We start from the raw sequence: 24,379 nt of genomic DNA, 5'->3' as shown, positions 1-24,379 counted from the left end.
AGTGCTACCTCATTGTGGTTTTGATTTGCATTGACCTAATAACTAATGATTTTGAACATCTTCTCCCATTCTTTCTTGCTCTCAGGTTATATTATTTTTGTTCTTTCATGATTATTTTAAAGGCAGTAAAAGATGTGGTGAACACAGAGCTGTGCCACCGAAACTTCTTCTCAGTGAAGGCTTTATTTGCCCCAGCTGCTGGGAGGGCTGTGGAAAAACAGCCTTCTGCTGTTCACGCCATCAGAAATTGCCTCATCTGCAGAGAGCAACCTTGCCTAAGATTTTACCCCTTCCTAGGGTAGCCACGTTCAGCGACTTAAAAAGGTGACATATAAATGTCTGGCTATCCCAGCCTAACTCAGGACAACTCTGAAGGGTTGTTGTGACTCCAGATTGCCCCGTGAAGTCAGCCAAGGCCTGTATCACAGATCAACTGATCTCTCTGTCCACACTTGCTCCCTTCCCATCCTTTCTACAAGTATCTCTCCCAAAGGAATTCCATAACAAACATCCTGCATGCTTATTTCTGTTTCAGACTTAGCTTGCTGATGAACTCAGCTCACAACAAGAGACAGTAAATGCATGCATGTGTTCATTAACTTGAAGTGGAAGGAAACCAATCATTAATTCTTTAATATTCCAGAAATATATTTAATATTTGCTTTATAAATTTTACATAGAAAAATTGGGATTGTTTTTTTTTGATATCCCTCTTAAATATCATGTAGGCACTGAGCTACAGAGGGGTGCCAATCTTGAGACATTAGGTTTGGAATCAGAGCCCTGATTTTATGATGCTCTTAGCTAAATAGTTTTTAGTGAAATTAGGCTACTTCCTTAAAAACTGCTCAATTAAATTGAAGCTACTGTGTAAATGCAGCTGATATTTAGGAGGGTGTCTCACATTGTGGTCTGTTGGAATGTTTAAGTACTTTGAAAATATATCAGCTTTGACATTTCAGTAGTGGAAATCGTTCAAGGCTAGTGTATGTACAGCCAAGCCGGGCCACTTTCTATTCCTTAATTGGACTATGTGTCAGTCTTTGGCTTTAACTTTCATTTCTTCTGCATCAACACCTCCATCCACTTCTGCATTTGTCTTTCAAGTTCCTCTGCAAGTTCGGTCTCAGCTGTGTCTCTGTCTTCAATTGAACTATGGCCATAATCAAAGAACAGATTAAGGTAATATTCTTGTTCCTTGAATAGCCCCCCACTCCGCCCCTGGGCCTGTATGGGTGGTTGCTCAGGAAACGTTTGCCAATTTGAAACAAGTCCACAAAACAACTGCAGATATTTTTAGAGGCAGAAACTGTGTGTGACTTTTGCCTCATTTCCTTCTTTGGTCAACCGTGAAGTTTGTTGAATTGTTACTTTTTTTATTAATAGCATTTTGATAAAAACAAGTATAATTAGGTCCTTAGTTCACAAACTCATAAGTACCACCTATTGTAATGAGAAAGTATTACAGGTAACAAGGAAAGATGAAATAAGGTTAAGAGCAACTTCCTAAACGTCCAAAGGTGTCCTTGTTGACATTCAGAGTTTCCTGAATCATCAAGGCCGTCATTTTGGGAGAGAAAGAACAAGATCCTGGCAGCTATCAATCAGTACAGGGCAAATGTCATGATGACAAGTGTTGGGTTGAGGCAATAGCTTTGCCAGTTGTATGGCTAGGCTGTTGTATTGCTAAAGCAATTCATAACAAAAGCCAAAACGTTTCATTGTTTTAGTTACACTAAGTTTCCATTTGTATTGTCGGGGCTACAGCCCACAGACTCCTCAAGCCTGTTGTGCATACTGGGTCACCAGACCCCTCACATGCCAGGCTGAGTTGCCAGATCCCTCACACGCAGGTCCACAAGCTAGGTAATTGGGAAAGGTCCCAGGAGCCATTGGCAGATGACACAAGCTCAGTCCTCAGCAGCAGCAGCAGCAGCAGCAGCAGGAGCAGCAGCAGCAGCAGCAGCAGCAGGAGCAGCAGCAGCAGCAGCAGCAGCAGGAGCAGCAGCAGCAGCAGCAGCAGCAGGAGCAGCAGCAGCAGCAGCAGCAGCAGGAGCAGCAGCAGCAGCAGCAGCAGCAGGAGCAGCAGCAGCAGCAGCAGCAGCAGGAGCAGCAGCAGCAGCAGCAGCAGCAGGAGCAGCAGCAGCAGCAGCAGCAGCAGGAGCAGCAGCAGCAGCAGCAGCAGCAGGAGCAGCAGCAGCAGCAGCAGCAGCAGGAGCAGCAGCAGCAGCAGCAGCAGCAGCAGCTTACAGCAGCCTCCAACAGCAGTGGCCTCCCGGAGGCCATAGCAGCAACAGCCTCCAGCAGCAGTAGTGATGGCTTCCCCGTGGACCTCCTGGAGGCATCCTGGGGCCAGGGGCCACCATAGAACAGAGCCCCTTGTCCTTTATACTTAAGTCCATAACCCAGGACATCTGGGTTCCCATATGCAATTACATTAGATAATAACCAAGGAACACCTAGGTGCACGTGCATATTTACATCAAATGCTCAGCAAGACTCTGAAAATCTGAGGGTCCCTGACCATTTTCCTATATTTTCCGAACAACAAGATACAGCTGAAGTGCCTCTGAGGCCTGGCAGCTTGGGCCCTTGACTGGGGCTGGCCCACCCTGAAGGAAACAGCAAAGCAGGTGCAACAGCAATGGCAGCAAGCCACATGCCACAACCATGCTCTGACTACCACCTGAGAAGGCACGCTTCTCCTGGACAGCCACTCTCCTCCTCCATTTCCTGGCTGTGTGTCCTTGATACTGTAATTTAGCTTCTAAGTTTTATAGATCTGTAAAATGGGAATGATAGTAGCATCTAGCACATAGTGTTGTGAGGAGGAAATGCTTTTAGTTTAGCATGTTGCCTGGGGCAAAGGAAGTGCCTGATAACAATACTAATATTTCTGCATTCGTGCTGGCAAAAAAATATCTCCAATCTGCCTTTCATTGTGCTAGGTTATCTTATTGGGAGGTTCGGGGTTATTCAAAGATGGAAGGCCCAGTTTTGCAGAGGCTAGCAGTCTGGTAGAGAGAGCACTTGTGATGTCCTTTCCGACCTTCAGCCCAAGGTGGACAGTGAATGATTGTTGCCGCAGGAGTTATGACTCTCAGTCCTTCCATCTCCTGCCTCCTCTCCCCAGCTCCTCTCCCAGCGCCAGCCACCCTGGCCTCTCTGCCAGTCCGACTTGCTCTCCACAATTGCTGCTCCCTCTGCGTGGAGCACCCTCCTTGCAGACAACTCGTTTTTCTAAGTTTTTGTTCAAATGTCACTTTATTAGTGAGGCTCTGCCTGGCCACACCATGGAAAATGAAAGGCATCCTCCTCCACCGCTTTATTTTTCTTCAGACTGGGTATGCCCACAGACATTCTATATGTGTATTTGTTTAGCGAGGACTGAGAACTCCAGCACTGCCAACAGTAGATGGTGTACATACTTGCGGTACCTAATAAGTATCTGTTGAACAAATGAATAGGAAAAGTAGTCCTTTTAGATAGAGGAGGGGGGTTCTCAAAGGGCCTCATCGAAGAACAGCGTTTGGGGGGGGACTATAAGGAAAAGTGAGTTTTATAGAGTTGAGGGACAAGCAGGGCTTCCAGGTGAAAGGCATAGCACAAGCAAAGGCAGAGAAGGGAAACTGCTAGTAAGGGAAGTGTTTGGGTGGCAAAAACTTGGAAACACCTACGAAGACCTGGAGGTAGCTTTCCACCGAGGGAGGTGCCGCGGGCCAACGGGTGTGCCAGGCTTTCGGGCAGCTGGGCGGCTCCGCCAGCTGTGGCCCTGATCACGCGCACGAACCACGCGCCGCCAGGCCCCGCCCCTGAGGGGGGTGGGCGGGACGGGGAAGCATGCGCAGGCGCACTGGCCCTCCGGCCGGCGCCCAGGCCTATGGGCCGGAGGCCCTGTCACGCAGTCTTCACTAGTTCCAGACGCGGTGGCGGCTGCTCTTTCTGCCGCTCGGTCCTCCTGCCGCAGCCTGTCACCGCCGCTCCGGAGCGGCTGCGCTGAAGCAGAAATGCCGCCGCCGCCCGGCCGGGATCTGCTTTGGCTCGGCCTAGTCCTGGGTTCCGTCTGCGCCGCCCTGCAGTCCGCGGCGCAGGCCAGCTCCGCCACAGGTGCCTCCCGTGCCCTCGCCCGGATGGCGGGGTCCCCTTCCTCCCTCCCACCACCCCTCCGTTCTTTCCTACTTGCCTGCCTACATCCATCCTTTCCTCCCTCGCTGTCTCTCTCCTACTGTTCCTTTTTTCCATTCGTCCATCTTTCCTTCCCTCTCTTCATTTTTCACTCTGTCCTTCCAACCGTCCATCCTTCCTTTCTTCCTTCCTTCCTGCCTTCTGTTCATCTCTCCCTCCCTCCCTCCATCCCTCCTTCCTTCCCTCCATCTTTTCATTCTTCCAGCAATCCGTCCTTCATTTTCTATTCCTCCATCCCTCTGTCCATCCTACCAGTTGTCCATCCCTCCTTCCCTCCATCCTTCTAACCTTTTACCTTCTATCCGTCCATCCTTCCCTTTTTCTTTCATCCATCTGTTCCCATTCTTTCCTTCCTTTATCCATTTATCTTTCCCTTTCTCTCTTCCTCCATCCATTCTTCTCTATCTTCCTAAATTCTTTCCTTTCCTCCATCCTTCCCTACCTTGTTCCCTCCCAAATCTAGGCTTTAGGTCATGGCCAAAGACTAAACTTGCCACCCAGGACTTAGGCTTCCTCTTTGCACCTCACTCCAACCCTTGCGGAGGTACAGCCCAGGTGGCCACCTCCTTGGCTTGGCTGTCAAGAGAGAGGGGAAAGCCTTAGACCTCTCAGTACCTTAGCATCTATTAGGGGGAGAGGTTCAATGTCAGTGCCGGTAACCTCACTGAAGCCCCTCTCTCCTGTGTAGATCCTCTGAATGTCCTTCTCATCATCGTGGATGATCTGCGCCCTACCTTGGGCTGTTATGGGGATAAGCTAGTGAGGTCTCCTAATATTGACCAGCTGGCATCCCACAGCCTCGTCTTCCAGAATGCCTTTGCCCAGGTATGTCTGGGGACTTCTAAGCAAGGGTATGTGCCTCCTCGTGCACTGAGGGTTGAGGTCGCCTTCAGCTTTGTAGATAGTGCTGATTGTGCCAGGCATCTCTTCGTTAGAGGGGAGCATAGTCTGGCAAATGCAGGTTGAGAAAATCCAGTTGTCCACTCACGAGGAAGTTTGTGCCTTCAAGGGCGCCCCTCATCTTTGTGTAGACGGTGTGCCCTGGCCCTAATGTGCTCAGTTCAGGCCTGGCCAGCTTTCCCTCAGAAAGGGGGATTGTGTGGGCTGCTGCAAAATGCCACCCTCAGGTCTGCTGACTAGGTCCTGGGCAAAGGCCAACCAGCTAGCAATGGTGGCCCTCCTTCCTGAGGCCCCTTATGGGGCTGCCCCCAAAATGGTGCCTGCTCTATGCGCCTAGGGCACCACCAAGTAGGAGGGTACAAATACCTGCTGGGAAGACTTGTCTGTGGCACATGGGTGAGGCCCACATCCCACTGGTTGGCTGTGAGATCTGCATGACTCAACTGCCGGGCTGTTTGCCAAGGACCTTGGGAGGTTGCTTGATTACCTTAGAGTTGACAGACACGCTCTGCTGTCAGGACATTTACCTCTGCTTCTGCTCCCTAACAGCAAGCAGTGTGTGCCCCCAGCCGTGTGTCCTTCCTCACCGGGAGGAGACCCGACACCACCCGCCTGTATGACTTCAACTCCTACTGGAGGGTGCATGCTGGAAACTTCTCCACCATCCCCCAGTACTTCAAGGAGAATGGCTACGTGACCATGTCGGTTGGAAAAGTCTTTCACCCTGGTACTGCTCAATTTTCAAAGACTGGGTTCTCTTGTTTTGGGCCCAAGTACAGGAATACCGTCCCGGGGTCGGGACTGTCTTAGCAAATGTCTCTTCTGGCTCTGACAGACACCTCGTTATTCATTGCTGCCTTTCTGAAAAACTACTTCTCTGGTTGGCTTCATGTTCTTACCCAAAGTGAAAAAGGATGGAAAGAGTTTTGCTTCCTTTGAGAAACCACTGGTGCTGTTTGGTTCCCTTGCCTCCTTGGGTGGTAGGAAGAGCACTGGCTGGGCAGATAGCAGTGTTGGATGTGAGTCTAGCTCTGGCCTGACCCTCTGCCCTGTAAGGTCCCTGTCGGTAAAGTCTGGGGTTGGATGAGAACCTCTGAGACCATCCAATGTGTCCAGTGCTGCTGTTGCTGACGTGTCGTCCAGTGAAGGGGCTGTAGTTAGGTGGGGACTGCTGCCTGCTCTCTGGGAATTAGGTCAGAAAGCAGAATGTAAGCTGGTACCCAGGGCTTGTAGGGTGCCAGGGACTGCCAGTCCTGACCTTGAACACTGTCTGATAAACTGCTTCTCTTTAATGACAGAATGGGAATGTCGAAGCCCAGAGCACTTTAAAAACTTTTTTTTAATTGTAGAAGTAATAAATAATTATTTGACAAAAAATGGATAAAAAAGAAAACACAAACTAAAGAATATTAATCACTTGTATTTCCACCACCTCGCAGAGAGCTGTATTTTTATGTTCCCCCTTTTCTAGGCATACTATTTTTCTCCTTTGAGATTATCCTGTATGTATATTTTTATATCTGGAATTTTTGTAAACAACAATTTTCCCTTAATGTTACTCTTCGTAAAATGCCATTTTTTTTTCTTTTTTGTCTTTTTTACTGACCGGTAACGAGATTGCAACCCTCGGTGTCACGGTCCGGCAACGGGATCACAACCCTCGGTGTTGCGCCCGCACCGCGCTCAGCCAGTGAGCGGGAACTGGTCTCCACATGGGATCCAAACCCTCGGCGGGAGCGCCGTCGTGCTCCCAAGTGGCGCACTCTCCAGTGCGCCACTGGGCCGGCCCTAAAATGCCATTTTTAATGAGAGTGTAGTAGTCTAACATACAGATCTATCTGACCCACACTGGGTCAGATTTTCAGAGCTGGCATGAGGATCTCTGGAAGCAGAGTGAACTGCTGATAGGCAGTAGCACCAGGTATCTGGGTACCTGGGTTCCAGTCCCAGATCTGCCACTTCTTAGCTGTGCAGTTGACCTTGTACAAATGGTTCATCCTCTTGGAGCCTCATTCCTTATCTGGAAAGCTGGAGTCATAGCTGTTTTGACTACCTCCCAGGGGAGCATCCTGATCTGGGTAGATCGTGAGTGTGTAAGTGTGTTGAAAACAAGAGCTCCATACAGATGGTAGTGCTTATCACTAGTAGTGACAACTTGGACGTTTTCAGTAGCTTTCCCTTTGTTCACTGGTTATACCGCAGGCTCAGTGCCTTCCTCAGAAACCCAGCTAGTCAGTCCAGGTTGAGGATAACTTGGCTGGGTGAAGTTAGGCCTGGTTTTGGAGGTGAATTTGTCGGGAATCATGTTTTGCAGCTGAAAGCCCAACATCAGTAGAACTTTCTGCAGTTTGATGCCCAAATCACCGCACCATTTGCATAAATGCAGCTGGAGGGAGGTGATGATTTGGAGAGAGGAGAAAATATAGCAGAGGGAGGAGATTGTGCTTCAAAAGGGAGGCCCAACAAGGCCTGAGTAGTGTTGCTTGGCCTCTTCCTCCTGACAGTTAGATTTTGGGATCAGGCTCTAAGCACCACGTATAGCAGAGAACAAAAGTTTTGCCTGCAGTCCTTATGGAAACACATTTTTTTCTACTGGGTCTTTGTGCTCAAGGACTTTTGCTGTCAGGGTTGGGCTTGCTGAAGGATGACAGATATGTGCCGTTTACTGTGCTGGCTGCTCCTTAAATTCCATAAACAGCAAGGTAGGCGGGTTTTTATCATTGTCATCATTTTCCAAGGAGGAAATTGAGGTTCACAGAGGTCAAGTAACTTGCTTGAGGTTGCATGGATACTAAGATGCAGTGTGAGGATTTGAACCCTGGTCTGTTGGCCTCCCCTTTCCACTGTGCTTGCTATGTTAATGGGCCCTCCACCTACTGCCCCCTTTCGTTCTACTCCTCTGGTGCTCCACATTGGAGCCCCACTGTCACTGTGTTGGTGATGCTCTTTCTCCTATGGTTCTGCCTGCAGTCCTCTCTCCACTCCTCCTGGCTAACCCCTGCAGGCGACACTTCCCTTTAGATCTCTTGCAAGCCTCACTGACTTCTAGAAACCCTCCCTGCCAACCCTCACCCAACCCACGTTGCCTCAGTGCCTGGTAGCTCCCCAACTTGGCAGTTCTCTTGTTTTGACAACTGGTAGTACTTCCTTGGTTTCATGTGCTGTTATTTTGTCTTCTCAAACGCACCGTAAACTACTAAGCTTAGGAGTGGGTTTCTGCTTCACAAAAGAGCACTTGAACTTGGAGTCCTAAGGCATGGGTTTGAGTCCTGGCTCACCCCTCTGATATCTGGTTGGCATCAGACAAGGCCCTGACCTTCTTTGAGCCTCCCTTCCCCCACCAGCCCCATGGTGGTTCTGATGCCTAAACCACCTCCTTCATAGGGTGAGTGAGAGGCTCCAGTGTGGGCTGTAAGGAGCTATGCTGCTGTACCGGGCTGGCTGATCTTGTCCTTGTAGGCCCCTTCCAAAGATTCTAGCACTAACCATCAGTTTGGGGATCAGGAAGTCAGATGTTCACTACTCAAATAGAAACCTAGAGTGTTGGCTTTAGTGGGCACTTATCATCTGGCTTAAGTTCCTGATTTTATAGATGAGGCAACTGCCCAAAGAGTTTCCACTTGCCCAATTGTTTACGAAGTTTTATTTATGTGGGGTGGGGTGTTGAATGATCCCTCATGTTTTAGTTAACAACTTTCTTTTTTTCCTCTTCAAGGTATATCTTCTAATCACAGTGATGATTCTCCATATAGCTGGTCCTTTCCACCTTATCATCCCTCTTCCGAGAAGTATGAGAACACTAAGGTGAAGCTGTGAAAGGACAACTGTTCTGAGAAGGAACCGCTTTTTCCTTATTTAGCAAATGAACCATTGTGTGTGCTGCATGTTCTTTCAAGCTGGTTATACCTGGGTTTTGTGGGTTTTATTTGTGAAAATATCTTGACAGAGACATTTGTTAGGATCTTTAGAATTAGGCCTGATCAGAGGGTGGCTTCATTTTAGAAGCTTTTGGGTTCTCCTTGTTCTAGGCCCTTAGATTGTAGTGTGTCAGACCCATTTAATTGCTCCTTGGTGCTGACTCTGGATGAGGCTCTGAACCGAGGGTTGTAGGAGATGCTGAGGCACGGGAGGGAGAAGGAAGACCTGAGTCCAGGAGTATCAGCCCAGAATGAGAGAAAGGCATGCCACCTATCTGTCTCTGTCCCTCAGGTCCAATGTATATATGTTCAGCTGCTGAGACCTCTGATAGGGATTTTCAAATTTTATACCATTATGGAAAAAAAGGAATCTAAAAAGAAAGTTAATTTTGGTTTGAAAGAATCTTCAGGGCCGGCCCTGTGGCTCACTTGGGAGAGTGCGGTGCTGACAACACCAAGGGCACGGGTTCGGATCCTATATAGCGATGGCCGGTTTGCTCACTGGGTGAGCGTGGTGCTGACAACACCAAGTCAAGGGTTAAGATCCCCTTACTGGTCATCTTTAAAAAAAAAAAAAAAAAAGAATCTTCAATATGTAAATGAAATTAAAATCCACATTTAAGAAACTCAGATAACCAGCTGGAGAACTGAGAAATGGCATGCACCTCAAAGGTTTTTGGAGACATCGTGTGGGGAAGAGTGAGGATTTGAGGGTGGAGTGGAACATATTGTTCTAAATTCTTGACAACTTTCCATTTCAGAGTGGAGTGAAAACTGAGGGCTCTGGCCTTTGGCTTGTGACTTGAGTAGGAACAGAATAAGTTTGGAAGACTCCATTTCAATTCCTCAGTTCTCTGAATCTATCTTGCCACTTTTTAGTGGCCTCACTTACAAATGCTGGGCCCCTGTCCCCCTCCCACTCCCCCATTCCTTCTCAAAGTGGTGGGTCTTACTGTACCAAATTCCCCTTGAGTGCTGCAGGGCATGTATACGTAGGGTGTGAGCAAGTGGTCCGAGGCAGGTGCTGGACTATCCTGCCCTGGGGTGAGGTGGGCAAGGCAGGTTGTGAAAGGACACCACTTTTTGAGATGGAGCAGCAGCCAGCACAGCCCCTGTGTCTTTGTGATGTAGAAATCGAAACTGGCTTTGGCCTTGTGGCCAGCATGGCCACTTTGGGAAATGAAGCAATAGGCTTTTTCTGTGCATGGTGTAGCTTGTGGATCTGGAAATACCATGGACTGTTATCTTATCCAGTTGACTGGGACTGTGTCATTTACAAGCCTTAGTTTGTCTTTGAAATTTAAGACAGTTTTTTTTTTCTTTTCTTTTTTTTTATTAAGATATAATTTGTATACCATAAAACTTTATCTTTTAAGAGGTACAATTAAGTGGTTTTTAATGTATTCACAGAGTAGGGCAACCATCATCAAAATCAATTTTAGACCATTTTCATCACCCCCAAAATAAACTCTGTACCTGCTACCAGTTATTCCCCATTTCCTCTCAACTCCAAGCCTGTGGCTCTTTGTGTCTCTATGGATATGCCTGTTCTAGATATTTCATATAAATAGAATCATACGATATGTAACTATTTATACTAGCTTCTTTCATTTAGCATAATGTTTTTGAGGTTCAGCCACATAGTAGCATGTATCACTACTTCATTCTTTCTTATGGCTACTTAATATTCCATTATGCCACATTCTGTTTACCCATTTGTCACTTGAGGGATATTTGGGTTTTTTCCACTGTTTGGCTATTAGAAATAATGGTGCTATCAACATTCATATACAAGTGCTTTTGTGGACATTAATTTTTTTTTTCTTGAGTACATACTTAAGAGTGGAATTGCTAGTTATAGTAATTTGTTTGACTGAGGAATTGCCAGACTTTTCCAAAGTGTCTTCACCATTTTACAGTCCCACCAACAATGTAGGAGGGCTCCAATTTCTCCACATCCTCGCCGGCACTTGTTATTTTCCACTTTAAAAAGTTATAGCTATTCTAATGAGTGTGAAGTGGTATCTCATTGTGGTTTTCATTTGCTTTTCCCTAATGATTAATCATGTTAAGCATATTCTCATGTGCTAATAGCCATTTGTGTATCTTCTTGGGAGAAATGTCTATTCAAGTCCTTTGCCCATTTTTAATTGGCTATTTATCTTTTTATTGTTGAATTGGAGATTTTTTTTTTTTTTATAATTAGTTTACTTGGGTTTCATTTAATTAGTTATGACCTGGAGACAGAGGATTAGCAGCAAGAAGCTAAGTGTCAGTGGATTTCTGCCTAGAAAAGAAATACTTCTCTGTTTTAGTTCTACTTCTGATGTGCCTATTCAATCTAAATGATTTACATGAAGGGGCTGGTGATATGAACATTAAATCCGTGTCTGTAACCTTCATGATTTCTATTTCCTGCATTTAAAAAGCTCACATTATATATTTTGTTTTGAAAGACGTGCAGGGGAGAAGACGGAGAGCTACATGCCAACCTGCTTTGCCCTGTGGATGTGGTGGATGTGCCTGAGGGCACTTTGCCCGACAAACAGAGCACTGAGCAAGCCATAAGATTGTTGGAAAAGATGACGATGTCAGCCAGTCCTTTCTTCCTTGCTGTTGGGTATCATAAGCCGCACATCCCCTTCAGATACCCCAAGGTGAAGAGCTGACAGAGGACTGATCAACACAGCTGCTACAGCTGTGCTATATGTTGAAGGAGGGGTTTGTGTAGGGAAGGTCACCACATCCTGCCATCCCCAATCACCAGGCATTCCTCATGGGCACTAGTGTACTTAGTGGAGTGAAGATGGGATTCAAGGGTCAAGGCTAGGAAGTTGTCTCAGGACGTGTGAGAATCTTGTAAGAAATGCTTGGTTTTCCAGTTCCCTCCACTGGAGAGTTTTATTTCCTTTCCTTGAACTCCTTGAGCAAATGTGGGCTTCGATGATGAGATCATCATAGAGAAGTGAGACAGAGCTGGCTGCCAAAGCCTATAATAAGGGATGGTCCTTAGGAAACAAGTGTAGAGGATGTGTGGCCCTCTTTAACAACTGCCTTTCCGCCTGAGCTTGTCAGGTCAGAGCCCTTAAACACAAGGCCCCATATTGCTTGTTAGAATCCTGTGTATGCTTGTACACTATCTAGAGCATGGAGTGTTTTCCTTTTGATAATCTTTTTCAGTTTTTCCCTGTCATGTTTTCCCTGGGCCTAAGCAGCCTGTCCTTTTGTCTTTGCAAAGAATGTCCCTCACTTGTAATGAAAATAGACACCACGAGGTATGCTTTTTGATGCTTCCGGTATCTTGCTTTGCTTGGCCCAGGGAATCTTGCTTTCCTGGCAGAAGCTTCAGCCCCCTTGACAGGAGCCTGTGAGACTCTCTTCTCCCACCTCTTTGCAGAACAGTTAACAAAGCCGGCCTGAATGCCGTCCTTCGAAAGCCTGCTTGCAAGGTTGGCCCTTGGCTGGTATCTGGGAACTTTGATTTCAGAAGTGTTCCCACCATTCCCAGAACTAAGAGTGGCTTACTATGCCTAAACTGTTTAGGCAAACATTTATGCTGAACCCCTGTCTTCTTTCTGGGAGCCTGGAGTTTTGGTATGTTCCAGGCAGAGGGTACCTACGTGACCGGCCCCAAATACAAATTGGGTGCTGAGGCTTTAGTGAGCGTTGTTGGTTGGCAGCATTTCACGTGTGTTGTCACACAGCTTGTTGCTGGAGAGAAGTAAGTGTATCCTGTGTGACTTCCCTGGTAGAAGACTCTGGAAGCTTGTTCCTGGATTCCTTTCTACTTGGCCTCATGTGCCTTTTCCCTTTGCTTATTATGTTTGGTACCCTTTCACTATAATAAGTCTTAGCCATGAGTGTGACTATATGCTGAGTGTTCTTCTAGTGAATTAATGAACCTAACAGTAGTTTTGGGAACCCACAACACCTCTCCACACCTTTTCAAGTTGGGAGTGAGGTGGGGATAGGAACAGGACGGCATCTGTTTGTATGAGGGAAGAGAGCTGTCACTGTTCGGTTTGTAGGAACAGAAGTTGCATGATTTCATTGCCATTGGCATCTCCTGAGGATGGCCTATGGGCTGACTTCCAGGTGGGGGATAAGCACCTGGAGAGTATTAGTGAGCTGCCATGTAAATGCATCACAGGCTTAGGGAAAAGGCGATATAAACACTGAAGAGCCACAGTCTTGTGCCTTTGCCAAAAGAGTGACAACCTTGTGGCTTTGTGTGTTTTTCCCCCAAGGAGTTTCAGAAGTTGTATCCATTGGAGAACATCACCCTGGCTCCTGATCCCCAGGTCCCTGATGGCCTACCCCCTGTGGCCTACAATCCCTGGATGGACATCAGGCAGCGGGAGGACATCCAAGCCTTAAACATTAGTGTGCCCTATGGCCCAGTTCCTGTGGACTTTCAGGTACCAAGGACATACTTTGGAGACATATTAGGCACTGATGGCATGATGTCATCGGTGAAGTTAACTTTTCTCAGTAGACACTACCTCACCCATAATATCTTATTAAGAACTTTCTCTGTGCAGGGCGTTTTGCGAAGTGTCAGGGTGGGGGGTTGTCTGTAGGTATTTGGGACACAGGCAGTGCTGGGTGTATCAAGAGTCTCCCAAACAGTGTCTCAGCTTTCAAAGAAGGGAGCTTCCAGAGATTTGGTGACTTGCTGCAGGTGGGCATAGGGGTGGGATGTGGCCTGGGTGACCATCCCTAAGCCTTGGGGGATGCAGTTTAATCTGAGTGACAGTTCATCAGTTACAGGGTAGTAGGAAACTCCCAAGCAGACCAGAATGCTGGTTTGCTGGTTCTTGCAGGTTCCCTCTGTGGGAAAGCCTATAGTGGCACCTGTCACTCTCAGAGGGTAGTATGCTGAGTAGGGCTTGGTGTGGAGAGAACTGGAACACCATCATGGCCAGTGCTGTCCAGCTGTCATGTCTGGTGTCCCTTTGCCATAATGTGGGGACAGAACAGCCACCGAGTTACATTCCTCATGCTGATTCATCAACCACCTTCTCCCCCTGGAGAGTGCAGATGCTGACTAACACTCTTTCCAGAATATTCCACACTGAGCCCTGTGCTTCTCTTAGCACATGAATACTGTGACAGATAGGCTAGTGCATGGAATAGGTCAGTGTTTCCAAAGTGTGCTTTTGGGGACACCTGCATCAGAATTCCTGGGAGGGCATGTTAGAAATGTGGAGTCTTGGCCCACTCAGACTTAGGGAATTGGAAGCTGGCCGTGGGGCCCGAGATCCTGCATTTCCACAGAAAACACAACAAGTGATTCTAATGCACTCAGAAGTTTGAGAGCCCCTGCCATAGGGTATAGTTTAAAACAAAACAAAACAAAACAAACAAAAAAAAGATACCTCTTGCTTTTGGCTCCTGAGTTTACACAGCAAGAGTTTGGGTGGTGAGGGATGCCTGAGTTTCAGGTGGCAAGTAGGGAGAGTTTAGAAAACAACACATTTATCAGTTATTTGTTTCCTAATTTCATTGTAGTGGTTCCAATGGCAAGGTGGCTTGAATTGCAACTCTGAGGCTGTACATGGATGCCTTATTAGTGACAGTCAATTAAAATGACCCTTTAAAATGGACTGTGTGATGGGAAGGGTGCTGATCACTATGTGTACTATCTCCTGTGGCACCCGTGGGAACCTAGTGGGGCAGTGGCTCTCTGTTGCCCAGATGGGGAAACTACAGAGGTATGTTGGTGCGCCTCATGGCATAGATCGAGTGCCAGGTGGAGCCCGTTCACCCCCGGGGGCGGGTGGTGTAGCTCCAAAGCCCCATGGTTGCTTTTGTTCCAAATAGTCTGGGTTCAAATTCACTGTCTACCCCATACCAGCTGCATGACCTATGTAAACTCACTTTACCTCTCTGAGCCTCAGTTTCCTTATCTGTAAAATGGAAACAGTATGAGTAAAAGTTTTTGATGGTAACACCTACTTTGGAGGTTTTCAGCGACTACTAAAGAGAACACATGGAAGCACCTTGGATAGTGTCAACAGCATGAGGATGTCTCTTTCAGGTTCTTAGTTCCCTCTTCACAGACCTGTCCATTGGACACACAGTGGACAGCGTGACCCAGAGGGCCTCCCTGGCTTGTTTAGGTGCTAGTTCCTGCTCCTTATTTCCCTTGGACTTGGACCTCCTCACTGTCTTCTTCCAGCTTTGGGTGTCCATGTCCAAGCCCCATCTTGCTGCACTCTTGAGCCTCTCATTTCTGTGCTCTCTTCAGCCCCAGCCCCTAACTCAGCTCCATGTGAGCTGGCAACCTCAGGAGCCACACTCTGGAGTTTGTCACCTCCCAGGCCTGCTCTTTCTTGGTCACCACCCTGACCACAGCCTCTTCTCCTTGCAGTTTTCTTGCTCCATGCCCTCATTGTCTGCACACCTCATGGGGATTGCCAGAGTATAGACTCCTGTTCTCCCCTCTGTGTCTAGGTGGCCTCTTGGCTTTGCTCCTTCCCGACTAGCTAAGGCCTCGTAGCAGGTCATTTGCCGTTCTTGCCAGTGTCTCAGCACACTTGTCCATTATCCTTGCCCCTCCTGTAATACCCTGATCACAGATGGTCCAGTCACCCCCTCTGCTCTCCAGGCCGAGTCCTGGGGGCTGCTGGAGAGAAGCCATGTGGCCATGAGGCACAGAGGCCCTCAAATGCCAAGCCCCAGAAGCCCGTGTGTGCTCTGCTCAGCTCTTCTTGCTTGTCCTTTGCAGCTGTTCTGAACCTTCGCCACTCCCAGCCCCTGACACCCCTTGGCCCCGTTTCTCAGTGGGTGGCCACCCTTCCTGTTTTACAGATGGAGGTTGCTCAACAGCTAGAGGGAAGGAAATGTACAGGATGGACATGGGCATGGATCCTATCTGTGACCCTTGTCAACTGTGTCACTCTGGGCAAGTTAATTAACCTTTTTGAGCTTTGCAGTCCTTATGGGTAAGATGGGAATGGCAACACTCAACTTGAAGGGTGGTTCAGAGGATCTGATGGCACCTAGCAGGTACTTGGTAAATGGACGTTATTGCTTATCATTCTCACTGATAGTCCAGAGTTTTATGTGCACGTGTGCAGGCTCAAGGCCTTCTCCCTAGTTGCGGAAGAAGAGCAGCAGGGTCTTGACTCCCCACCAGTGCTCCTCCTTCCCATCTCTGTAGTCGAGCAAGGTCCTACTTCCTCCTTGCTGACTTTCCCTTCAGCCTCTACATCTGCTTGTGTCCTTCCCATCTTCAAAAGTACTGCCTCCCTGGACCCTACCTGTTTCTCCTCCCTTCCTGACCCCTCACCTGCCCTTCCAGGGCGAGAGAGTGAAAAGTGATCTGTTCTAGTTGCATCAATTGCATCATTATCCATCTGCTCTTCATCCTCCTCTGCTTGGGCTTCTGCCTCCCCAACGCACTAGTTCTTTCACCTGGGTCAACATTCACTTTGATGGCAAGTAAAATTCATCCTCATGGGTCCTGACCTTCCCTGAGCTCCATGCTGCTTTCTCACTGTTGACCAGCCCTACCGTTCTAGAAATGTGTGCCTCCTGGGCTTCCTTGCCAGCCTTCCTGGCCCTTCGGCTCCAGTCTCTGTGGCAGGCCCCTCTATCTGTGTCAGCCACCTAGGTGCTGCTCCCCAGGGTCAGCCCCAGTCTCCCCACTCTGTCCTTTCCACCCCTTCTCCCCAGCTGGACTCCTGTGAGCCCTACTGGCAGATGACTCCCAGAACTACTCCTCCAGCCTAGGCCTTGCTCCTGATTTTCAGATGGGTGTGTCCACGCATGCATGAGAGCCGTTCCCAGGAGAGCAACCATGGAGACCTCAGCTCCACAGGCCTCTGTGTGGTCAGGCCACCACCCTTGCCCTGCCTTTTCTCCTCCCTCCTCTTGTGCCTTCCCCTGCCCCCCACCCCCAGCGAATTATGCCCCCAGCTGAATGTGAAACCTAGAGTCACCCTTGGATTCCTCATCTCCTTCCTTTGCCCTGCTCCCTCTTCTTCCCCCCCACCTACTTGATCCCCCTAAATTCCCCTCAAATCCCCCCTGTCTTCTGCATCCTTCAGCATATCTTTCTGGACCACAAGGTGGGCCTTGCTTTGTTGGTGCTCAAGTGTGTTGAGCACCTCTTCTGTGCCCAGCAGTGATCTAGTGCACTTTTGTCTAAAACCCCTGGAGTCTGTGCTCCAGGCTATTGCCACGGGACTCTTACCAACCTGCAGCCCGAATTGCATCAACTCCTCACCTTGAAAGAACCCAGTGACTCTTTTGGCCTGCAGCCTGGTACCTCCACTCCGTGAATAAACCCACTGAGTTCATATTATCTGGCTCTGACCTGCCTTTTCAGTGTCCCCTCCAGTTTGGTTCTCTAGGCACATCAGACTGCTCATTAGGCCCAAATACACCCTGCTCTGTCATGACTCCACATTCTTCCACATGCCACAGCCCCTACTTAGAGTGTCCTACCCCGATTTGTCTGAATGCAAGCACCTTTTCTCAAATGCTAAATCCTCTGTGAAGCCTTTCTTGATTTCCACAGGCAGACTTGCAGACTCATTCTCCTGTATCATCCCTGGGCCCCACCAATAATGTGTTCATTTTCTTGTCTCCATGATTGTGTCCTCGCTGGACAGGTGGTTCATTAAGGGTGAGGACCCTGTCTGCTTTTTGCCTTATCTCCAGGTGCCAGCATAGGTAGGAGGGAGTATCCTTGTATAGGACACAGCCATACTGACAGGTGTCTGTGGTCTCCAGAAGGACCAAAGTTCCCCAAGTTACCAACTGAAGACTTTATCTACCAGAAAGTATATGTAGGCCAGGATTCCACATAATCATAATCCTTTAGAAGGTTAGATGTCTATCTGGTTAGATGTTACCACAAGGGGAGGACGGATGAGTCTCATGATTGTCCTCACCCTGACAGTGATGAAAAGAAGCTGGCGGTTGACCTAATAAGGCTGGGGCTGGTCTGAGAAGTCAGCGGCTCCCTTGCTTCTCACCCCTTGGTGGGGGTGGGGGATTAATTTTTTTCCTTAGCATTTGTGAACAAGGCTGGGGTTGGGTCAGCCCAGGAGGAGCTGATGGCTCCTTTACTTCAGGGATGGCCTGGCTATTCCCAAAGTCCCTCTTGGGTTTAGGTACTGAGGAAGGTATGCTGCTCATTGTTTCTCCATTGCTTTTCTCCTGCCTGCTGAGAGTTTATTAGAAATGAGCAACACATGACAGCCATGGTCCCTGAAGATGAGTACTTTCTGTCTCTTGCTGGGTGAGCAAGTGGTTGGAGGAAAGGCCTACTGGGGGCTGTTGCTGTGGGTTATTTGTGCTCCCCAGAGAGATACATTGAAGTCATAACCCTCAGTGCCTCGGAATGTGGCCTTATTTGGAAAAGGGCCGTTGCAGATATAATTAGTTAAAATGAGGTCATACAGGAGTAGGGTGAGCCCCTAATCCAATATGATTGGTGTCCTTATAAGAAAAAAACAGAAACACACAGAGGGGAGAAGGCTATGTGCAGATTGAGGCAGAGACTGGAGTGATGCAGCTGCAGGCCAAGGACCACCAAGGATGGCAGCCACCGCCATAGGCTGGAAGAGGCCAGGTCCTCCCCCCAGAGCCTTCAGAGAGAGCGAGGCCTGCCAACACCTTGATCGCAGACTTCTGGCCTCCAGAGCTGGGAGACAAGACATTGGTGTTGTTTTAAGCCTCCCAGTTTGTGGTACTTTCTTACAGCAGCCCCAGGAAATCAATCAGCTGAATATTATCTTTGGCATGATTCTCTGCAAAGCACGTGTGGGCCCATTGGTTTGAGGGACTGAGGGATCTGTGTCTGTGTACACCTTCATGTCCTGGGACCCATCAGAATATGTGAGGGAGACAGAAAGGGGCAGTAAGTGACACATCCATTTGCTGTGATCTGTACTCTAAAGTGAAAGCTGATTTGCTTCCAAATGAATCCTGCTTTGGGACCTGCAGGTTTTACTGGGACTGTGTGTGAAGATGTGCGCATGATAGCATAAGGAGGATTATAGCTGAGAAAGTCACCAAGGGCATCAATTGAGGGGCGGGATACTCAGGAGAACATTATCTCTGGGTATCTCATGGTATACCCAGTTTAGATTGTAGTCATGCTCATTATTTATTTTTTCTAATTTGCAGCGGAAAATCCGCCAGAGCTACTTTGCTTCTGTTTCCTATTTGGATACACAGGTCGGCCGCCTTTTGAGTGCTTTGGATGATCTTCAGCTGGCTAGCAGCACGATCATTGTATTGACTTCAGATCACGGTAAGCATGAAAAATGCCTGGTGAGTCACTCAGAGCATCTGAACCTTCCTGTGAAACATGCTTTTTAAACTTGCCATAAACATAGGCGTGTTCTCTTTGTGAATCAGCAGTGCCCCAAGTCAAAAGTCATGGGATGCTTTTATGATCAATTTGTCAGTCTGGGGGACCTCTATCTTGGATGATTGAGGGGTGGAGGTGGGCAGACTGGGGAGCCTTGTAGCAACCTTTTTTTTCCCTTGGTGAAAACAGCAGGAACCCTTCATTTGTGAGTGGGGGGGGTACTCTTTTAACCCCCATTTTTAACCTGGAAATTTAGAGAACTTCTAGTTTTTCCTGGGAGGATCCAGAATAATCATGGCAGAGCCCACCAAGGCCTTCAGACCTGGCTCCACCCCTCCATCACCATCTCTGCTGTCCTCTCTGCCAAGAGCCTGGCTTTCTCAAGTCTTTATCTCTTCTAAGGCTGTTCCCTACTTTTTTCCAAAACTGGAACTATATTTTCAAAACATTCTTTTTAATTTGAAAACTTTTCAGCACTCCCAAGAGTGGAGAATGAAACAGCGGCCCTCCAGCTCCCCACTCACAGTCTTGTTCATCTCATCCTCATGCTCTACCCTACCCCCAAGGCTGTTTTCAAACAAATCCCAGATGGTTCTTTCTTCCGATCACTATCTCTAAAATATATTGCCTCTTTTGAAGTATAATCATAAAGCCATTATCATACCTAGAAAGAGGAAAATAATTCTTTCATATCTTCAAATACGAAATAGAACAACAGTAAATTATAACATGTGCCCATCGTAAAAAGAAAAAAATGTATACCGAGTATAAAACACAGGCCCAGGATGTCCTGCCCTTTTATCCCATCTGCCCAGTGCTAACTAGTGCTGACAGATCAGGGCTGCGTCTGCTAGCCATTGGCTGTGCATGTACGTACATGAGGATATGTGTTATACATGTATATATGTGAGTAACGTGCCACATATCACAAGACACCATTGTGCTATGTGTACTCTTATGTTCCCTGGGTTTTTTTCCACTTAACAGTGTCATAGACAATTCTCTGTGTCATTTCTCACAGACCTACCTTTTCTCTTGCATCAGTCTGTGATATTTCATTATATATGGAGGTACCGTAATTTTTCACATATTTCTAATGATATGCCATCCACTTCCAACCCCTCTTCTCAGTGCTTAGTTTCCTCTTCTACTCTTTGCTCTGAGGCAGCTACAGTGGATTACAAATAGCCCATCTCAAAGTGCCTTCCTGGGACGTACTACGTCAGAACTACCTGGAAGCTGGTTTGTGTGCCGTATCTCAGGAGCCCGCAGGCTTGGGTGTGGGAGTGTGTGCTTGAGAGAGCTCTGGTGGTTCTGACGGCCTCTTCTCAAGTTCATATTTCTTGGGCTGCTCTTTGCTGCCACATTCCTGTCCAGATCCTCTGGGGCAGGACGCAGAAACCTTCTGAGCTGCCTATCAAGATAATCAGCCTCTTCGTCCTCCTCCTCTCAAGACAGATCCTGGGAGCTCACACAGGCACATGCTCTCCTTACCAAGTCTTCTTCATGAATTTGCTCCTGGTACAGCAGCACAACATTGATGAAAGCATTCTTGCAGTCAGGCAGTCCCAGCTATTTATTCAGTGTTTGCCGGGTGCCAGGCCTGTGCTGGGCATGGAGACTGCCTCTGCCTGGCGCTGGGTGGCCCACCATAGCCAGCAGAGGCCAGCGGGATCCCAGGGCCCATATTCGATGAAGCCACAGAAAGCCTGGCCAAGGGACCTTCATGACATCTGTGTGCACCCAGCCAGACTTCTGGGGGATGACTCTTGATTTCCCACTGCTGGGACCCTCCCTTTAGTCTTTTTAGGTTCCCAGAAGACTGGGGGCAGTGCAACCTCCAAGTTGGTGCCCTGGGAGCCCCCTGCATAACCCACCCACCCATTCCATAGCCCTCGGGGGGCAAGGCTGCTTTCTACTCCTGTAGAGAGTGGAGATGTGGAAGGTGGGGCTGTCCCCACCCAGCCCTTGGGACTGAGGGACTGTGGAAGCCACCCCACTCCCTGAGCTCCACCAAGCTCTGAAAATCCCTACCTAACCTGTGACACTGACAGCCAGACGGAAGGTGCTCACCAGATGCATTGAGCACCTTTGATGGGCATGATGCGTGCCTTGATTATTGATTGGTAAGAGGTGCCATCCAACTTGGGGTCTCCTCAGGTAAGTACCATCAATTCAGAACAAGATCCAGCACTGTTCTGGAGGCCACAGACCCCTCAAAGGCTTGGACTCCATTCACAGCCCCAATATCATCCATAGACTGCCTTCACAGCGAAGTCTCATGCTGTACTCTGCACGATCCGCTTTCAGATGTCGGCAGATGCAGCTGTGATGAATACAGTACATATGTACAAGGGCACTTCATAAAGTTTGTGGAAAAACAGAACTGAAAGATAATATGAATCTTTCCACGAACTTTTTGAAGTACATTTGTGTTTCAGTTCTTTGTTGAATCTACACACATCCCACCATGGGTATATATTCCTAGTTGCTTGTTAAAAGAAGATACTTTAATTTAGGAATTTAATATTATTTTTTCTTTTTCAATTTCTGGCCTTGATTAAAGCATAATCCAGGTGAAATTAACCTTTTTGCAGTAATTCTAGAGGAATTTCTTCTAGGTGGTAAGTTTTACTTCCTGTAGTTTTTACAACAGGAAATAAAATGGTGTCTAAAATAAGCCATGTTATGATTATTCATTTTCTGTCATTCTTTGCTTTTTATGAACTAGGGTGGGCTCTAGGTGAACATGGAGAATGGGCCAAATACAGCAATTTTGATGTTACTACCCGTGTGCCCCTGATGTTCTATGTTCCTGGAAGGACAGCTTCTGTTCCAGAGGCAGGCAAGAAGCTTTTCCCTTACCTGGACCCTTTTGATTCTCTCTCAGAGCTGATGGATCCAGGTATAAAATATGCTGAAGTAATATTACCTGACACCTTTAATTTACACATATGGGAACCAACTTATGGAATCATAGGCTGGGGGCTCACACAGACCGCCTTCCTCCCAGTGCTGGAATTCCTTCTTGACATTGTTTAGTCAGCATACACTTCCTGAGCACCTCTCAGGCTTTGGGAGTGGCAGAGCCAGAGCTGCAAGTATGACCCCTGTCCATTAGGAGCCTCAGAGTGCATAGTAATGAAGGAAAAGGTGGCATCCCAGGATGGGGAGGGGGCTGTTGTAGAGGTGACAACAGCGTGCTCCAGAGTTTAGAGGGAGGGGCTGCCCCCTGACAGTTTAGCAGAATCCTTTACCTGCACAACTTTTGGAAGGAACATTTTCCATTTTGGCAGCTCATCAATCTAGCGAATCACTAGATCTGTAAAATCTGCCAGGTGATTCTGCTGTGCCCTCCCCAACAGTGAAGGGCAAGTTTACTTTGACTTCCATGTGCCAGGCCTTCCAAGCTTTGAAAACAGCAGTGATGCCTCCTCCCCATTCCTCCACCAATACCTTTTCTTCTCTAAGCTGAAATCCCTAGTGCTTTAAGCATTTCTCACAAGGTAGTGTTTAGACCCATGGTTATCCTGGTTCCTGTGTTCAAAAAAGCTCTAGTTTGAGAAAGCACTTCCCGGTTGTATCTTGGACCAGATACCCCTCCTGCCCGCATGTGGTGACCTGTGTGGAGTGCTTTTTCCATGAACTCTGCTAAGCCAGGTTGCCCCCTTTCTGGAATTATGTATTTAAATCCATCTTTAACACCTAAATCCTATAGTTTATATTGATTCCTATTTAAATTTATTTTGGTTTTGGACTAACAGTTCTGGTTTTTCTGGACTATTCTGAGTTTGCTTTGTACTTCCCGGGTTTATTTTCTGCACATTTGATTTTTGCATGCTACCTGCTTTGTCTTCTATCATGGTATTGATAGAAAGGTTAAACAGCTTTAAGCCGTGATTTTAGCCCTTTGTTTGCTAAGAGAATCTTCTGACAGATTGAGAATCCTTTTTGAAAGTTTTGGTGGGAGGTGTTCATATAACTGTACTGTCATCCAGTTTATTTCTAAATTTTATCTCTAGCCTGTATCTATTCCTTGAACTTTGGACTTGTATTTCCAACAGCCTGTCCCACTTGGCTGGTCTAACATGCCTGAAGCTGAACTTCTGATTTTTCACCTTCAGCCTTGCTTTTGACACTCTTCTCCTTCTCAGGAAATGGCAATAGTTGCTTTTGCAAAAAAATAGTGGAAACATCTCATCCCCTGTCTTTCTCTCATTCTCCATGTGTGATGTGCACAGCTTCAGCAAGCCTGTCGCTCTCCATTCAGAATCTGTCCCTATTACTTCTAACCACTTCCACGGCCACCATGTCTTGGTGTATTACTGCAACACCTTGCTAAATGATATTCTTGCTTGTGCCCTGGATCCCATGGAGTTTTCCCTCCTCAGAGCAGCCCAAAGTAGTCCTGTTAAAACCCAAGTCAGGTCATGTTACAGTCCTGCTCAGGAGCTTCCTGTGCATCCATCTCTCTCTGATTAAAAGTCTTCACAATGGCTGACAAAGCCTTATGTGATCTGTCCCTCATTATCTCCCTGGCATTATCTTTTTACAAGTGTCCAGGCCAGTTGCCCTATACAATGTCCCACAGTCTGGATTTGTCTGATTGTTTCCTCATGACTAAATTCAGGGTAAACATTTTTGACAGGTGTACTACATGTGATGTGACCTCCGTTATATCACATGGACACTTCATGATGGCCTGTGCCATTATGAGTGGTGCTAAGTTTGATCAGTTGGTTAAGATCAGCCAGTTCTTGCCCTTGTAAAGGTATCCTTTTCAAAACTCTTTACTTTTTTTCTGTTTATTTTACTTACAAGTGTCTAGAAAATGAAACTAGACATTATAAAGTAATCTCTTAAAGATCCAGAAAGGCTGGAATGATAATACAAAGCCAAGATCAGTTTTAATAGGAATCAATTTAAAGTGCAGGATTTAGACTTTAAAGATGGATGAACTACAGTGAGATACCACTTCATACACATTACGATGGCTACTAATCAAAAAATAAAACAAGAAACAAGTGTTGGCAAGGATGTAGTGAAA

At 47.4% G+C, this 24,379-nt stretch overlaps 1 protein-coding gene across 2 annotated transcripts in view; it reads left to right on the top strand.

The window, feature by feature from the left end:
- The window catches only part of IDS (iduronate 2-sulfatase), a 40,474-nt gene that overhangs the window by 13,881 nt on the left and 2,214 nt on the right, over positions 1-24,379 (top strand). Inside the window, exons 1-8 of one of the 2 annotated variants that reach the window (XM_008587931.1) lie at positions 4,008-4,107; positions 4,874-5,010; positions 5,635-5,812; positions 8,801-8,889; positions 11,459-11,659; positions 13,250-13,420; positions 19,146-19,272; positions 22,064-22,237. In XM_008587931.1, coding sequence (XP_008586153.1) covers positions 4,008-4,107; positions 4,874-5,010; positions 5,635-5,812; positions 8,801-8,889; positions 11,459-11,659; positions 13,250-13,420; positions 19,146-19,272; positions 22,064-22,237 — 1,177 coding nt within the window. Of the gene's footprint in view, positions 1-4,007; positions 4,108-4,873; positions 5,011-5,634; positions 5,813-8,800; positions 8,890-11,458; positions 11,660-13,249; positions 13,421-19,145; positions 19,273-22,063; positions 22,238-24,379 lie in introns of those variants that run through there. The other variant, XM_008587932.1, reaches the window with a different exon arrangement.

The sequence above is a fragment of the Galeopterus variegatus genome, unplaced genomic scaffold (genome assembly GCF_000696425.1).
Source record: "Galeopterus variegatus unplaced genomic scaffold, G_variegatus-3.0.2 Scaffold4600, whole genome shotgun sequence".
Classification (NCBI taxonomy): Eukaryota; Metazoa; Chordata; class Mammalia; order Dermoptera; family Cynocephalidae; genus Galeopterus; species Galeopterus variegatus.
The sequence above is the reverse complement of the archived record's forward strand: the minus strand, read 5'-3'. Positions and strand labels throughout refer to the sequence as shown.